At 37.5% G+C, this 19,229-nt stretch overlaps 1 protein-coding gene across 1 annotated transcript in view; it reads right to left on the reverse strand.

The window, feature by feature from the left end:
- Nucleotides 1-3,688: 3,688 nt before the first annotated feature.
- The window catches only part of Cd53 (CD53 molecule), a 31,412-nt gene continuing 15,871 nt past the window's right edge, over nucleotides 3,689-19,229 (reverse strand). Inside the window, 7 exon segments of the mRNA XM_028859848.2 lie at nucleotides 3,689-4,088; nucleotides 4,908-5,016; nucleotides 5,246-5,326; nucleotides 9,536-9,631; nucleotides 10,137-10,211; nucleotides 13,088-13,276; nucleotides 14,986-15,066. Coding sequence (XP_028715681.2) covers nucleotides 4,018-4,088; nucleotides 4,908-5,016; nucleotides 5,246-5,326; nucleotides 9,536-9,631; nucleotides 10,137-10,211; nucleotides 13,088-13,276; nucleotides 14,986-15,051 — 687 coding nt within the window. The 5' untranslated portion in view covers nucleotides 15,052-15,066 and the 3' untranslated portion in view covers nucleotides 3,689-4,017.

The following is a 19,229-nucleotide window of genomic DNA, read 5'->3' on the forward strand; positions in this document are numbered from 1 at the left end:
CCTCTTCTTAACCTTTTCTTCTTTACCTTCGCTTTGTTCTTCTTTCTCAGTCCAAGTCTTTTTTTTTTTCTGGTTTTAGAATAAGTCTTTTTTTTTTTTCTCTGTCGGCTTTCTCTTTTTATTTTATTTTATTTTTTTTAATTTTTTTTATATACTCATTCTTTTTTTTATTTTATTTTACAATAGTATTCAGTTCTACATAATAGCCACAGATTCCTTGTTCTCTCCCTTCTGCCCCCTCCCTTTCCCCCAGCCCACCCCCCATTTCCACCTCCTCCAGATCAAGGTCTCTCCCAAGGACTGGAATCAACCTGATAGACTCAGTCCAGGCAGGTCCAGTCCCCTCCTCCCAGATTGAGCCAAGCGTCCCTGCAAAGGTCCCAGGTTTCAAACAGCTAACTCATGCAACGAGCCCAGGACCTGGTACCACTGCCTAGATGCCTCCCGAACAGATCAAGCCAATTGACTGTCTCACCTATTCAGAGGGCCTGATCCAGTTAGGGGCCCAGTCCAAGTCTTAATCAGACAACAAAAACTGCTTTCCCTCTTTTATGAGGGCTCATTTTTTTTCCTCTGGACAATTCCTGATAGTTCATTGAACATGGTCTTATTTTTACTTATAGTTAATTTATATCTTCATCTCCTTTTCTAATTTGATCAAGATGGTGATTAATAGACAAAAATAAATAATTATAATGTGATAATGTGTCAGTAATGATGGCACATAACTGTAATTCCAGCACTTGAGAGGCTGAAGCAGGAGAATCACTGCTGAATTGTAATTCAGGCCATCCTGAACTACATACTGAGTTTAAGGCCAGCCTGCACTATGAACTAAATTCAAGGCCAGTCTAGGCTACACAGTAAGAATGTATCTCAAGAAAAGGTGATTAAGAGCTAGCAATATAAGACTTACATTTGTGATAGTAGCTGAGAACTTTTTATGAATATGTAACATAAGCACATAAAAGAGACAATGTCTCAAAATTTAAATGGAACTACATCTGTATTCTGCTGTGTCCTGCTCCTTAAAAGTGATCCAAAACACACACTTTTAATCCCAGCAATCAGGAGGCAGAGGCAGGCAGATCTATGTGAGTTCAGAGCCAGCCTGGTCTGCAGAGCTAGTTCCAGAACAACCAGGGCTATGCAGAGTAACCCTGTCTCAAAAAACAAACAAACAAAAACAAAAAAGGAAGGAAGGGAGGGAGGGGAGGGGACAGAGGGAGGAGGAAGGAAGGAAGGAAAAAAGAAAAGATAGAAAAAGAAAAGTGACCCAAAAATTCAGCTCCAAATGCTGAGACAGTAGCACAGTGTCAGAACATTGAGTGAGCATGCAGGAGGCCCTGGATTCAGTTCCTGGCAGCAAAAACTAAAAGTTCAGCTCTCACTCAAATGAGAGATTAGGATGATAGCTCATACTTGGAAAGACTTAGTAATTCTAAACCTTGAGAGATTAGGGAAATGTTTACAGGAAGGAAAGATTAGCCAAACAAAGGGAACTGTTAGAAAATTTAACAGATATAGGAAAAGTCTAATACAACTTATTAAACATCACTGTAACAAAATCACAAAATACAAGAGTGAAAATGTCAGGAGATAAGGTTTAAGAGGTTAAGAATGGACATTTTCTGTAGGATGTGGCAGATTAAGTATCTGAATTTTATTTTCAAAACAGCAGTTCAATGAAGAGTTTCATTTATTAAAAATATATATGATTACATTTATGCTTTACACATATAATTTGAGCTTCTGTGTAGGAAATAGTTCAGATGGGGCCATTGCTGGCTACTAAGACTGCAGACAACTTACTATTGAAAGAGTGTGGCAATGACTTAGATGAGGAGATAGATGAATTTGTAACACTTGATAGGTGACTTCTTAGAATTTCACAACAGTTGGGAGTGAAGATCAAAATAGACCTAAGAACAAAGCTCAGGTACACGGTAGGAAAATTTACCAGGTGATGTCACTAAGTGTTAGTTTGAACAAAGAAGTGTCTCTTATCTTTTTTATATGCCTCATAAAATGCCAATAGACGTTTTCTCTATAGAAGCCCACTAAGGTAATCAGTTTTCCTTAAGGGGAGGTAGAAGATCCTATAGAAAATTTATAGAACAGAAACCAATTACTTTCTTTTCTTTCCTCTGTGTTCTGTACAGTAGGCATTATATTATATATTTTCTAATTTTCTACTTTATAGAATATAGTTATATAGACAAGTATACTGTCTTCTTGACACAACAAACATGGGAAAATGGTTAGCAATCAAGCAATGATCTCAACTTCCTAGTAGTCATACCCTTGTGAAATCTCAAGTGGGAATTGAACTTTTGAACCAGTTCTAAGAATAACTGATGGCAGCACTTTTAGGTTAGGTTATAAAAGGTCTGTGGCTTCTATTTTGGTTGCTGTATCTCATTCTATGTCTTAGCTGTTTCATTGTGCAGGAAACTACTTATGTAAAAGTATGTGGGGCCATACTATAAGGCTTATTGTGAGAACATGCAGTGGATTCCTTTCCACAGAGACTATAGATGACTGAAGACATGGCTGACCACTTAGTCATGATTGTGCAAAACAACAGCAACCTAATATCATTTGTTGCAGCTGCTTCCACATTTTGATTACCTAAATCGATGAGATTATAAATGTTTTCCTGAGTAAGTACAGTCGCACATATCTGTAATTCTAATATTCAGAAGGTAGAAACAGAATGATCATGAGTTTGTGCCAATTTGGGCTACATAGCACGTTCCAAGACAGCCTGGGCTGCATAGCAAAACCCTGTCTTTAAATCAATCAATAAATAAAACAAATGTGTATAGGTTCTTTACCACTATATTTTGGACTAACTTGTTACACAAAAATAGATAACTAATACATTTGGCTTGCTAGCAGAAATATCAGACTGAGTCAAATGTTTGATGAATAGTGATGATAAACTATTTTGTTTATTAAATTGCTAAAATAGTACCTAAACAGAACCTTATTTGGTATAGAAATAACAACATAAACATGAATACGATTATCAGCTAACACAGTAGAGATATTAGTACTTCTGGATTGGTCTATGACTATATAATTCAAAGGCTTTAAGACTGACTTAAGAAGGATAATAATCATTAGATAGTCTTTTATGGATGGATGGATGGATGGATGGATGGATGGATGGATGGATGGATGTAACAGAAATCAGTAAGATACTTTAACAAAGAAATTGAAATATTTCCCTTTGAAGGGAGATCCACGGAACATTCCTATTACCAAGGCCTATGTTCAAAAGGAAACAGGGTATATATCACTTGTCCAGTGCATCTGACTCCAAAATTCCCTTTAGCTTGTTTCTTATGTAGAGTGAAAGTAGCATGATTTAGAGGCTAGAGACTGATTTGACAGTTGTTAAGAGTCTAACATTTAAACTTGGACCTATCTTTTGTAGAACTCAGGGCTAAATTCAGGGCTCACATATACTAAATTCAGGGTTCACACAATACTCAGAGCTATATCCATGCCTGCAGCTATCATTGGATCTCAAGACAGCAGGCTACAGATTCTCGGTGGTGGCAGTGCACGCCTTTAATCCCAGCACTGGGAGGCAGAGCCAGGCGGATCTCTGTGAGTTCAAGGCCAGCCTGGGCTACCAAGTGAGTTCCAGGAAAGGCGCAAAGCTACACAGAGAAACCCTGTCTCAAAAAACCAAAAAAAAAAAAAAAAAAAAAAAAAAAAACAGATATTCTTGGCCTCTAATGTCCAAAAAATTCACCCAGGTATGTTTCACCATCTTTAAGGGATATGGCTACTGCCATCAGTTGGTGAATGATTGTCTTCTCCTTGAGATGGAGAGTTCATGACAAATATTCTCTTCCTTGGATTTATAAGACAGGGACCCAATCAAGGAAGAGATAAGAGAAAACCAAAATGCCAGGCAGGCAGGTGATTGTTTGGGGTCTCGTACTATAGGTGTTTTGGATTTCCAGAGAGAAATAAGTCTTTTAAGCTCAGGGCAGTTGCAAGTCACAGTCCTAATGCCTGACTGGTTTTGTCAATCTGGCAGTTCAGTGTCAGTGCAAAGGCCATCCCAGCACCTGAGAAAAGAATTGAGAAAATGTGAGGTCTTCGTAAGAGAAAACATTTCTCCCACAGATCCTGAGATTGGTAACACAGAAATGCAAGATTTCCACCACACTGTGACCACTCTCCAGCTTTACTCCCTCTAAGGAATTTCTCTCTTTAAGATTAAGAATAGCATTGGAGAGAAAATGAGGACAATTATAGTATGATGGAAAAGTAGAAAGTCTTGGAGACATTTTTATCTTCTTAGGAAGGCATAGAAGCTTAGCTGTATAGTCAAGTTGTCTTTATTAAACCGTATAAGAACAATAAGTCAGCTCTGCCTTCGGGTTCATTTGCTTCCAAGCAGAGAAAAGGTTATTTAACTCTTTGTTCTTGACTAAGTCTTAAATAATGTATAACATGCCCAATACTTGGGTAGGAAATAGTGTTATGAATATCACACAACAAACAGCACAATTTTTTCCTTTCACTTGTCAAACCAAGTACAAGTACAAAGGGAAAATAATTATAATTTCAATCATTACTTCCTTCTTAACATAAAAGGTCAATTTTTCAAGTGAGCTGTTTTATCATAATCTTTTCCAGACCAGCTAAGTGAGCGACTAATGTGACATTCTGCTTAGCACTCTTAATTTGACTTTGACTCATTCATATATATCAGGGATACATGTATTTGATGTTTTCTTATAACAAATTTTCTGCATGTTTTAAGTTGAATTGATAATATAATCATTTGTTCCTTGGCTAGAGGAAGTCATGACATTTACTGCCCCATTCTACTTTCCCAGCACTGTTCTAAGACTGAATGTCTTAATTCCTTTAATCCTTACAGGGGTTCTGGGGTTAATCTCTTACCTGTATCACACATACACAGATGGTAATGATTCCAATATACAAGAAATTGGAGTGAAACCACGATTTTGCTTTATTATAGCAACCCTAGGGGAAAAATTACAGGCATAAATGATATCATTCAACATGTCAACCTTATCAGAGAGGTTATCTGGGATGGTAACTTGTCTTTATTTACAGAGACTGTAAATATTATAATACAGAGACTGATTTCAGATGTTACATTTTTACTTTCCTTGACTGTTTAAAGAGACGAGCATAGTGTAGAGAACATTTAGTCAGAATCAAATAACAGGAACATTGCCAACAAAATTACCTGAACATCTGCACCTGGTGGGCAGGAAGATGGTGGACCACTAGTCCAATCACTTGAACCGTTTACACCACAACACTGCAACTAAAAGACAAGTCCCCAAATATTATAATATAAAATCAACAGGAAAACAAAACAAACAAGCAAAACACCCACCAAAATTTATACAAAAGGTATGCCTGTCATTCAAATATGACTCTAGAGAAGAAAATTCAGAATTGGTCTACTGCTAGACTCTTTGGAACTAAATGTTCACAAGACTATTATACCATTTTATTCACATAAGACCTCTATGAAATACAAAGGGCATGTATGGTTTGTATTTTTACCTATCAAGTACTTTCTGCCTTATAGCACAGTACTGAGGCTAACAACATTGATTCTTGAGATTATTGAAATCAGGATATTTAGATACCTGCTTTAATGAGAAAACAGGAATGGTGGTTTTTACATATAGGAGAAACTAATGATCCAGCTATACCACTCTTGGACATACAACCAAAGGACTCTATCCTAGTAAAGACAGCTGCTCATCCATTTTTATTGCTAGTCTACTCACAGTAGCCAGAAAATGGAAACAGTTTAAATGTCCATCAACTGATGAATGGATAAAAGAATATTAAAAATGTCATACATTTATACAATGAAAGTTTATCTAGTTTTTAAGAAAAATTAAGTTAAGAAAATTTCAAGTAAATGGATGGAGATGGAAACAATCATCTTGCGTAAGATAACCTAGACTCAGAAAACAAATATGTTTTCTCTATCATGCTAATTTTGAATATTTAGATTATTTGTTTAAATTGGAGTATAAATAGAAGTCAGGAAACTAGTGAAGGGGAATGGGAATGCTCTCAATAAAGGAGATAGAATTCTATCATATAAAGGAGAAAAATTGAAGAAGAATAGTTACATGAGTTGGAGGATAGCAGGGCAGGATAAAGGATAGAATTCTAGGAGGGGCAACTAACACTAAAGAGCTTTGGAAAAAAGCCATATGGAAAAATATATGTATATATTTATAGAACCTTCTAGCATAGTATGTTTCAATATATATATATATGTATGTTTTATATATATTAACAAATTTAAATGAGGTTACCCTATAACTGAACAATAATGTCCCTACTAGACCCCAGACTAACAAATTTATCTTTGTTGGAGTTGTTGGCCATTGAGATCCTATAGACCCATAAATATTACAAGCTATTGCCAATACCTCTGGTTACCTTCCAGAACTTGGTCATAAGACCCTATTGCTGAAACCACCACATACATAGTCATGGAACATGAAGAGATCAAGCTGGATTGATTTGGAAACTTGATACCTACTGGCTAGATTTCATAGTGTTGGAAGGTTCTGTGTAAGCTACAAGAGGAGAAAAGTAGTCACAAATCTTACAGAGTTGTGAACCTAAGAGCTATAGTAATGATCAGCCTAGCAAGATATTACTGCTGGAGCTATCATGAAACAGATGTTGTGGATAAAAACCAATAACTTCCTGCTTGGACTTAAAGGACCTTACATAATGGGACAAATCTCTGGAACCAGTTGGAGGACAAACAATTTCTGATTACATAGGTTATAGGCCCTTGGGAGAACCTACTAGTATTATTTTGCTAAATGGACATAATATCAAATCAATTTATAATGACTTTTTACTATATGCATAGATGAGTGCATCACTTAAGCATCATCAGGGAAGCTTCTTTCTTTAGGAGATGGTGATTAACACAGAGACCCACAACTGGTCAATGTGTAGAGAATAAGAGACTATGGGTTACTCAGCCTTAAAGTGCATACCATCTCCTCCAAGGTCAAGGGTCTATGTGAAGAATGGGCAGAAAGGTGTAAGAGCTAGAGGTGGTGGCTGACTATAAGGAAACAGCATTCCCTGGACACAACAGGGCAGTTTCACATAGGAACTCAAAGTGATTGTGGCAGCATTCACAAAAACAGAACAAGAACAAAGGGTAGAATGGTCAGGAAGTCCCATCCTAGCTCAAGAGTTACTGACAATTGATTATTGCTGAAAAGAGATCCACTTTTTAAGGGTATAACCACTGGCAGGTGACCTACACTCCTATGGGATGACCTCACCCAAAAGTATATAGGTATCACTAACTGAGCTCAGTGGGTTAATAAATAAAATAAGGAAACAAAGTGAGTAGGGAAGTGGGGGCAGTTCTGGAAGAGTTTAGGGGTTAATATGATCAGAATATATTGTATGAAATTCTCAATCAATAAAAAAGTATTATTTTAAAAGAAGAGAGAGAAGGAGAGAGTGAGACTTCATCAAACTTCTAGATTCACACTACTCTAGGAAACAGATTTCCTGCCATCAAAATACCTTGGAGAATAAACCAGTCAGATACAGAAAATGGTGAAATCTATAGGACAAATAACCTAATTTTGTTCACATACATGTAATATAAAGAAGTAGGATGCTGCTATAGAGTAAAAGAAATCTGGAAACATTTCATCCAAATGTAACATTTGGATCTTCTTAGGTCTCGATTTGTTCAAATCAGTTGAAATTTTTTTTGAGAAAATTAGAATAATTGGAATACATACTGTTAGTGATATTTGAGGATTTATTTATTAATTTGAATGGGGGGGCGCCTGTATGTTTCACTACACGCACACAGGAACATGTGGAAGCAGGAAAGGGTTTCAGATCCTTTGGAATTGGAGTTCCAGCATTTGTGAGCCACCAGGTAAGTGCTATAACAAAACCCAGATCCCACTGGGCAGTGGTGGCGTGCACCTTTAATCCCAGCACTCGGGAGGCAGAGCCAGGCAGATCTCTGTGAGTTCCAGGCCAGCCTGGTCTACAGAGCGAGATCCAGGACAGGCACCAAAACTACACAGAGAAACCCTGTCATGAAAAAACAAAAACAAAACAAAACCCAGATCCCCCAGCAAATCAATAAATGCTCTTCACCACTGAACCAAACTCTTTAGTGATATTTAATGGGTGAGATGATATAAGGTTCAGCATTTTATTTCCTTTAGAATATTCCAGCCAATTGCTTAGGGGATTGAATGAGGTGGTCCGTGGCAAAATCTATATGAAGCTGGTGACATGTATCAAGAGATTTATTTTGTTTTGTTTTTCCTTTGTTATGTGTCTAGACATGAAAAGGGACTTCTGAATTGAAACAAATGAGGAATGTGAAATCTAAAGAGGTTGTGATTTCTCCAAGTCCTCCATTCTTGTTTTTATGTTGTTATTTCCTATGTTACTTTTGTCTATTCCATATTAATCCGCCATGAGTGATGATGGTACTCTTTGGACATGTCATGACTGTGCAAGGCTGTCTAGTCCATATTTGTCTCCTAACACTCTAAGGAAAGAGTGTAAAGTTGACACATGTCCATGCAGAGGAAGAAGCATGAGCAATGTGACACTAGAGGAATAGGTGAAAAAATATAATAATTTTGGTGACTCGGGAATTTAAAAGGTTTCTTGCAGTGATATTATGCTCCCCCAAATTTTGTGCACCCTAATAAACTTATCTGGGGTCAGAGAACAGATCAGCCACTAGATATAGAGGCCAGAAAGTGATGGTGCACATGCCTTTAATCCTATAAATTGGGAGGCAGAGATCCATCTGGATCTCTGTGAGTGTAAAGCCACACTGTAAACAGCCAGGCATAGTGACTCACCCCTTTAATCCTAAGAAGTGAGCCTTTAATCCTAGGGAGTGATGGCAGAAAGCAGAAAGGTATATAAGGCGTGAGGACCAGGAACTAGGGCTAGTTAAGCTTTTAGGCTTTGAGCAGCAGTTCAGCTGAGATTTATTTGGATGAGGACTCAGATGCTTCCAGTCTGAGGAAACAGGATCAGCTGAGAAGTTGGCTAGGTGAGGTTAGCTGTGGCCTGTTCTCTCTGATCTTCCAGTGTTCACCCCAATACCTAGCTCCAGGTTTGATTTTATTAATAAGACTCTAAGATTCATGCTACAGTATCTTTTATTCTACTGCTATTTTAATAACATTTTGCAAAATATATAAACTAATCCAATATGTTTTGGGTTTTCTTTTCATCCTGTTAGGGCTAAGGCAATGACCTTATGTGAGTTGGTAAAGAATGAAATAGAATGTAGAAAAATTTGTACCAGTTGAATTAATCCCTATACTCCACTGCCTGTGAGAGGACAGATGCTCCTTTGGACTTTAGAACTAAAGATCTTTGAGCCTGAAACCTTTAGGAAAGAGACACCGGTTTCTAGGGACTAATGCTGGGAATTCAGTCTGACACACCTGAGCAGGATTCTTTATATACTTACATGTGACTGGATGAAGTCCCATGCTGCCATGGTGTTGTTGTCTGAGTGATAATGTTGAATGCTGTCATTCAGGCCCTCAGCCACATACTTGTTCAGCTGGGGTAAATCATAGTCCACCAGGGAAGACATAGTCAAAACAAGATGGATTCAAGAAATAAGAGATTTCTAGTGGAGCAAATATATCCCCCCACCCAAGGAGTCAGAACTATGGAAGTGAGATGAGGGAGGTTATGTGGGAAGACAAGCTGAAGGTTTACACTGTTTTGAAGGAAGATATCCATGACTTTTATACTTCCAAAACTATAGTTACAAAGGAAGGTACAACCAAAGCCACGGTCAAACATTACTGAGAAGACTGCCAGCTCCATAGAGAAAGGTAGGCAGGAGGAAGGCAAGCTTGCTTCATTTTCTCTCCAGTTATCTTTCAAGGTATCATTCAAATACAATCTTCATGACATTTTTTTCTCTTCTCAACTGCAGTTAATCTCTCATCCTCCTACTTCATTTGTATGACTTACTACTAAGTTTGCTTTACTAACTTCTCTGCAGTGTATTCCCCATCTCAGCAATAAGAGAGCAAGCCATGTTCTTCATAACTTACCTTTTGTTCATACACAAAGAGCAGGATGGCTAAGGTCACCTCAGCAAGGAGAATAATCATCAGCAGAACAAAGAACTGTGACAAACCAGAGACATTATCAGAACATTGATTCTAGTTTCTGATTTACCTCTCTCTGCCTCAAGAGCAAACAGGTCTACACATGTGTGCATGTGCATGCACACGCACAATCATGCATGGAAACTGTTCCTGCCTCCTTGGGGCTTCCTAAGCCCTCTCCTGTTTTATGGATAGTATGTGTTCCTTTCCTGCAGCTGGACTCTAGAAGGCATATTAACTACCCTCTAACTTTGTTCTAACATTGTTGAATCAGTGTTTTAGCATCAGCCTAGTGAAACAGCTGCTCAAAAAGCCAGGCAATCCAAGCATGAGCTTGGGTCCTGGTCCCATACATCAGATCAAGTCTAACTCAAGAAAGAGGTGGATGATGGTGAAGCTGGAGAGGACATCTGTACAGAGGAAGAGGGAGCCTAATCATAGCTATAAGTCAGTTTTATCTCCAAATTTAGAATTTTAATCCCTGCATGACATTTATACAAAAAAAGCTTTCACAATTTCATTTGTTCTTTACCTTAAAAAAAAAACCTTAAACACCAATTTTGACTGCTTACATCACTTGTCCTGTCTCTGATATTTCCTATCATTTTCTATCTGTCTGAGAATTGCTTGATAACACTTATTTTTAAATTATTATTATTATTATTATTATTATTATTATTATTATTGATCTTGGCTCTAGTTTAAATGTTGATCTGCAAGAGAAGGTTGATCACATGACTTAAGCGATAACTGAGATGGTAACACATAAGAATGGAAGCATTGTTTTATCTTTTTTTTTTTTGAGACAGGTTTCTATGTATAGTTTGGGTACCTGTCCTGGATCTTGTTCTGTAGCCAGGCTGGGCTCGAACTCATAGAGATCTGCCTGCCTCTGCCTCCTGAGTGCTGGATTAAAGGCATGCACCACCACCACCTGGCTTAAGAATGGAAGCATTGTTATAGCAATCTCTGTCCTTACTATACTAGGAAAATTGTATCTCTTCTACTCCAATTTTATTAGGCAAAGTCTAAGCCTGACAGTACTCCTCAGGCTGGTTATTTGACAGGGAACTGCTGAAAATCTCTTCCATTTCTAGTAGTCAAGGACTTCAGCCAAGGTCCTTACCTGAATTGTGTCACTCCTACTATGAAGGCTGCTTTGTGCATGAATTAAAGAAGAATTCTACATCATTGGGGAGGCTTGCTATGTTCAGAAGAACCTACTGATTATTTTTTCATCAGTTAATTACTATGTGTCAGATCTTGAAGCATGTTCTTATATAAGGATTTAGACAGAAAGTTGATAACTAATTTCAAGCAGACATCGAGGAAAAGTATTATGCTGTGGGACATGACAGTGAAAAGGGCCGTTATTGGCAGTTTAAAATGGACACTACAGATAACAGTCATGTCTTCTTCTACATATCCTTGGGGTCCCAGTGAGAAACAAACTAACATTGGTGTATAAAATCTTGGCTGATAAGTGATGCTATGATGGTTAGCTTTAATTATCAACTTGACAACCTAGAATAAACTGGCAATGCCTCGATAATCTTGCAGAAGAATCTGAAAATGTAACAGCCATCCATGTGGTACTAGTGGTCATGGAGAGGAACTGAGTATTGGAACTCTGTGGCAGGGTCAGATCATCTGCAGAGAGGCCTCTAGTGAATGTGATGGCTCTGTTATAATGGAGACCCCAGGACATTGAAAATGCTATGCCCATAGGACATTCACAAAGGAGACCGATGTGGAACTGGCCTACTCCCAACAAAGAATCTCTATGTGCTACAAGCAACATAATTGGAGGGGGTAGGCCTACCAAAGTTGTTTGGAGCCCAGAATACAAGACTCATCAGCTAGACATTGGAGCTACAAGATTTGGTCTATATACTGCTGATTTTTTAAAAATTATTTCTTTTGTTTTTTGAAATTATAATTACATCATTTCCCCCTTTTATTTCCTTCCTCCAAACTTTCCCATGTACTTCTTCTTGCTCTTTTTCAAATTCCTATCCTTTTTTTTCATTAATTATTGATATATTCCTAAATACAACCTGCTTCTGGTTTTTGTTGTTGTTGTTGTTTTGGCATGGTTGTTATTATGTCCTGTTTCTTCTATTTCAGAATAACAATCCTTACAGATGTAACTTCTTTTTATTTTACAGGTGCTCACAGTTAAAAGACCTTGGACTTTGAAGTCTTAGAAATTTTGTAAGGCTTTAGGGAATTTCTGGAATTGGACTGTGTTTTATATTCGATATTCACATGAGACATATAGTACAAAGGATAGAAAGTTATGGCTCAAAGTGATATATATATATATATATATATATATATATATATATATATATAATTGACAAGCAATGGACTGTGTTGGTTAGTTTTTATTGTAAACTTGACACAACCTAGAATCAACTGGGAAAAGAACTTTAATTGAGGTTATTATCTATGTCAGGTTGGCCTGTGGGGATGTCTGTCAGGGGTTGTGTTTGTCTTGGCTGTATGGGAGGGTCCAACTTACTGTGGGTGTACTATTCCATAGACTGTCATCTGGCTTATAAAAGAATAAAGAAAAACAGTAAGCAAGTAAGAAAAAGTCTTGTGTTTATTCCCTCTTTGCTCTTTTTTTTTCCAAGACAGAGTTTCTTTGTATAGCCCTGGCTGTCCTGGAACTCAGTCTGTAAACCAGGCAGGCCTGAAACTCAGGGATCCCTGTGCCACTGCCTCTCGAGTGCTGGGACTAAAGGCGACTGCCACCACCACCTTCCTGTCCCTCTCTGCTCTTTAATTGTATATGTCATCCAAAAGTAACCTAACATGAAATGTGTCACCCTAGACTTGAGACACCATCTCCCCCAGCTCAGACTATCACAGCTGCTGCAAGGACTCACCGACATAAGCAGGCACTTGTTTTCCTTGATTGAGCCCATGCAGCCCAAGAAGGCAACTACCATGATAATGGAGCCCACGATGACGAGGACATTTCCCAGTGTCAGGAAGGGCAGGTTACGGAAGAGCACTCCATAGGTGTTTTGGACCAAGAGGTAGATACCAAAGCCCAAAATGCAACAGCCACAGACCTAAAAGGAAGAATTCCATAGCATTCTAAGGTGAACATAGTTCTTAAGTATCTCCTAATTTATATGCTCACATCCTGGATATCAGAATCATGTTTTTGTTGACTCACTCGAGACTCACCTCTTTACTCAGTTTTCACACTATCACATAGAAAGGAAATACCAGCTTCTGCATATGGAGTCACACTTATATCTCTTATTACACATATACAGATACCAAGGAAATGTCATCCTTATGAAGGACCTAATACCTTCACTATATATAAGTCTAACTTTATACTTCAGATGTTCTATCTCTTGTCTGCTCAGTTGTCATGGACTTTTCTTAGGAGAGTACGACCACATAGAGACAATGCTCTGTTTGAGGAAGTTTGTCTTGATAGGCAGACTACTAGAGAAGTCAAATTTATAGGAATATTCTCATAAACATATGAATACTGATTCATCTTATATATGAAATGCAGCTGCTGAATTTAATATAGTGAAAGCTCATTGGACATCCCTTTTTTCATGTTAAATTACAAACATGGACATACGTGTCTGCAACTCTGTTTTTATTAATCCATATTATACAAAATAATTTATTGTTATATTTCTACATATCAAGCATACAGTATAGTTTGATAATATTCACTGCTCTATTAATATTTATTATATGTTTTTTCTTCTGCATTTTCCTCCTTCCAACTAGTCCCTTTTTAGTTAAATGTATTTCTTTTTTTCTTAGCTTCAGCATATGAAGGAGAAGATGCAATCCTTTTCTATGTGGTACTGACTTACTTCACTCAAAGTAACCTCAAATTCCATCTACTTCATCCTTCTCTATGGTTAAATCAAGCTCTATTGTGTAGATACACCACATATCTTTATCCTTGTTGATGGATGTCTAGTCTGCATCAACAATTTAGCTATTGTGAATGATCCTACGAAAAGCACAGATGTTCAAGTATCTTTATAGAAAGGTGATTATGATTCTTTTGGAGACAAAATGAGGAGTAACATGACTAGATTATATGGAAGTCCAAAACTCGAAGAAAAAAGAGAACAAAAAAATCCAGTCAACAAATGAACAATGGAAATAAGCAGATGGTTTTTTTTTTAAAAAATGAAGTGCCAATAAATAATATATTTAAAAGGTGTTCATATCATTAGCTATCAAATCTTATGTGGAGATTCCATTTCATCCATCAGAATGGCTGTCATAAAGAAAAACTATCAACAAAAAATGCTGACCAGATGACAGAAAAAAGAAGGCCTTTCACACTATTGGTGAGAGCACAAATTAGCCTAGATACTACAGAAATCATCACGGAGGTTCATTTTAAAAATTTTAAAAAAATAGAACTTTCATATGATTTCTCTGTCAATATTCTTCCATGGGTCAGGGTTGAGGAGAGTGTAGATTTAACACCAAATTGTAGTCCATTTTTCACTTATAAATGCCAGCAATTCGCAATGCTACCCGAGAGCCCCCTGAGAGAATTAGCACCTCCATTATTAACTGCACTGATACTTTTTTAATTTTGTAGGCTTATAGTATGACAAAATGGAAGGAAGTGAGGAAATTATTACCTCTTTGTACTATATGAAATGTTCTGAACAGTACCAAGGTGTGCACAGTTCACATTCTATACTCTATTTCTTTGGCTGAGAAGAAAGGACAGGTTAGCTGGAATGAAGGGTGTTTATTTGAGATATGTTCAAGGAGATACTTACCCAAAGAGCAAGTTAAAGATAAATAGGACATATTTCAGCAATTTCAGGCTGCTCATGCCCATGCTGGGATAGTATACCTAAAAGCACAAGGAATAAGAAAGGAGTTCTTAAAGGATTTGGCAATATAAGGTAGCACAACAGACTCCAAATGCAAGTGTTTAGGGTTCAAGGATTATTACCAGTATCTTGTGTTTGAACTATTTATGTTCTGGAAAATTTCCCAAATATCTGCTTTCATACTTTGAAAATTGAAGCCAGATTGAAAAACCATATCTTGAACGTTGAATGTACTCCAATTCAGTGAACAATGTTGGTGTTGCATGACACATGACCAACAATAGAGCTCTTCTAACAAGAAGATGAGCACAGGGACACAGACAAGCCAGTGCTTTTGGTCCTGTGTGACGTTAGTGACTAATGTCTGGCTACTCAAGAAACAGCCTTTGAGATCAAGACTGGTGATCATGTGCAGGACAGAAAGCCAGTGACTTGATCATCCAGTTTCTTAACTGTCTTAAGATTCATTACAAACCAAATTTGTTGTTGTTGTTTATTTTTGTGACCATGGTTTAATTACAACATCTCTTCCTTCCCTTTCATTCTCCAAACCTTCCTATATACCCTCCCCACTCTCCTTCAAATCTGTGGCTTCATTTTTTCATCAGTTGTTATTGAATGGTCTATAAACCTCTCCAGATAAAAGTGGAAGGGAATACACATATTCCTCATTTGTCCTTTTATGCACAATTATCTATGATATTTCTCTTCTAGATATGGCCATGGCTAAGTATTAGACATCTTCCAATAGATGCTGATCTTTAGCAGAAATGAAACACAAAAATATATAATGAGGAAGTTAAAAGAGACCACAATATGAGCACAGTCTTTTAAATGAGGCTATCATTTCTTTTTTTAGAAAAGATACTGCTGTGTGAATTTTATGATGTATTACATAGTATATGCATCTATGTGTGGGTAAGCACAAGGGGTAAATAAGGTGTCCAGCTCTATCACTCTGACTCATTCACTTAGACAGGAAGATACACACAGAGAGCATGAAAAGGAAGAGAAACAGATGAGGGAGGGAGGGAGAGAGAGAGAGAGGGAGGGAGAGAGGGAGGGAGGGAGAAACAGAGACAGAGAGACAGAGACAAAGAGAGAATTATGTCTAGACAATGCCTATCTAAATAAACTAGTGGTAATCTTTCATTTCAAGATATGAATATGATGGCAAATGCTATAATCCAAGTGCTGGGGAGGCTTAGGCTTAGGCTGCTAAGTTAAAACTGCAATGGCTGAGATACAAATATACTGGGATGTATTCATGGCAGCTAGTAAATAAGGAAAAAATTGGTGAACTTTAAGGTAGTAAGAAAAAATACCAAAAAAGGACAAACAAATATTTAAATGAATAGAGCATCTCTAAAGGAAATAATGTTGAGTATCATATTTGACATGTAATGGGAGTCCCCAAAGGAAAGGAAAAAAAAATACTTGAAGAATTAATACCTGTAAGAAATTCTGAACAAGATTAAAATAATTTGCTCACATGACAAAGAAGATCAATGAAATCCAAAAATAAGAATTTTTTTTTTTTTTTTTTTTTTGGTTTTTTCGAGACAGGGTTTCCCTGCGTAGCTTTGCGCCTTTCCTGGAGCTCACTTGGTAGCCCAGGCTGGCCTCGAACTCACAGAGATCCGCCTGGCTCTGCTCCCGAGTGTGGGATTAAAGGCATGCGCCCACCACCGCCCGGCTCAAAAATAAGAAATTTATACTTACAGTAAAACTATAATAAATTACCCAATCAATAATAAAAACAAAATTTAAATAGGCAAAGGAAACAAAACATGTTAGGCACAAAATAGCTAAATATAAAGATAAGAATGGACATATCAGAAAACAGTCAATCTAGGAGAGACTGAAGTTACATGTTTAAAATAATAAAATACACAAAAAAATTACCTCTGGATTTTATAATCAATAAAAATATATTTGGAAAAACTAAGAAAAAAATATAATATACGTATAAGATTTGTTCATAATATTCATAAGATGGAACTATAACATGTACAAAAACTAAGGAATTTCTCTTCCACAGATCCACACTACAAGAAATATTCAGGGAAATTCTCCAGGCAAATTGTTAGAGCTTAGGCAAGACCAAGACTACTGCATAGATAAGTAGACCATGTTTTCTTGTTAGTTGTGATTTGGATCTTAAATGGCTGCTAAAACCCCATGTGTTAAATAAAAATTTGGTCCCTGACTGACAGTACTATCAAAAGGTGGTAGATTCTTGTGCTATCTAAGGTGATAGGTTCTTTAGAGGTGCAGCCTGTTTGAAAGATTTAGGCCACTGGGGGCATACCATTGCAGGGTGTATCCTTCTATATCTCTCCTCTCTCCTCTGTTGCTCATTTTCTCATCTCCTCTTTCTTTCTCAACCATATGAGAAGATAGTTTTGCTCTGCTCTGTGCTATCACCAACAATGTTTGAGCTCAGAACAACCCAAAATAGTGGGACCAGTGATCACACATTGCATCCTTTGAAACTATGATTAAAAGTGAATTTTTTCCTCTTTTAAGTTGGTTTCCTAAGGATTTTTTTTGTCACAATAATGAAATGTTAACTTCACATTATTTAAATATATTAAATAAACACTGAACTGTGAACCACATTATTTATGAGATTAAAAATAAACGTAAAAGGGAAGTTTGTAATAACAGTAACATTGAGTCTGGGAAGGAAAACAAATGAAATTCTTGTATTGGAAGTATAGTATCATTAACTCACAGCAACTGTGGTTACATGCATTGGAGCCCTCCATAAAATGGCAGCATGAACTCAGGACAGCTCATAAGGGCCAGGAGCTCCAGCACTTGCTGAGTGCTGGGAAGTAGACAGGGAGAATCAAAGGTTTTTGTTTTGTTTTGTTATCTGGTTTTTCTTTTTCTTTCTTTCTTTATTTTTTTTTTTTGGAAGTATGGTGACTGGTCAGTTGCCAATGATCTAATAGATGCCCCACACCAATGCACCCATGGGCAGCATTGATTGAACTCAGGTTTATAAAAAAAAATAAGGAACAAAGTTGGGAGTGAAAATGTTTTGGAGGTTTTGGCGGTGGTTAGAAGGACATTGGAGGTGGATATGGTCAAAATACATTATTTACATCCACAAAAATTGCCAGAGAATGCATAGAAATAATATCTTAAATAAATAGTTATAAATTGACAGTTCAGCTGGGAAGGAGAAAGGGAAGTAAATACAGAAGGAAAAGGTGGGATGAGGAACAGAGGTGGCACATGCTGTAATCCAACATTTGCTTGCAACAACACATGAGGACAGAGGTGGAAGGATTGTCACATGTTCAGGCAACCCAGGGTTTATAGTTAGAGCTTAAAAAATACAAAAAATATCTGGAGTAGGACAGAGGTATGGGGGGCATATGCAAGGAGTTGGATTTCATTCTGCCTATTTACATAGTAGATCTTCTTCCCTTCTCACCTGCTCTTCTATTGCTGCTTTGTCTCAGACCCAACTAAGGAGTTACCACATGCTGACCAAAGGTTGCTCTCCAGGACAGTAAGTAGGCTGAAGGCACACACTCTTTCTACTGCTCTGAGATTGAACATCAGTTCATCCCAGCTCTACAGCTGGAATCCTGCTATGGTCTCCTTTCATCTCTGACCATCCCAACAGATCACAATGACATTCTCCTCCAACTTCATTCCCTCAACTCATCCCAGTGTCCAGCTCAACACAGAAGATATTTGCTGTGAATACAACTAAGAGACAGGAAATTAGGCAATACATAGCCATTACACCTCTGGAAATGCAGAGAGGAAACAGAAGCTAAAGAACAAAAACCACCCAACAATGGCAATCTAGAATCAGCACTAGACTTATAATCATTCCAATTCGATACCTAGATGCCTGTAGCAGGAATCTTAAAGCTCTTATTAATAAAATCAAACCGAGGCAGTTATTGGGGTCAATGCTGTAGATCAGAGAGACAGAACAAGCCACAGCTATCTCACTTGCTGGATCCTCAGCTGGTCTTGTCTCCTCAGACTGGAGGCCTCTGAGTCCTCATCCGGAATGGGTCTCAGCTGAATTGTGCTGCTCGAAAGCCTGAAGCTTAACCAGCCACATGCTTAACCAGCCAAATGCTTCTAGTTTCTTGCCTCACGCCTTATATATCTTCCTGCTTTCTACACCATCCTGGGATTAAAGGCTGGC

This window comes from Peromyscus leucopus, chromosome 6 (assembly GCF_004664715.2).
Source record: "Peromyscus leucopus breed LL Stock chromosome 6, UCI_PerLeu_2.1, whole genome shotgun sequence".
Classification (NCBI taxonomy): Eukaryota; Metazoa; Chordata; class Mammalia; order Rodentia; family Cricetidae; genus Peromyscus; species Peromyscus leucopus.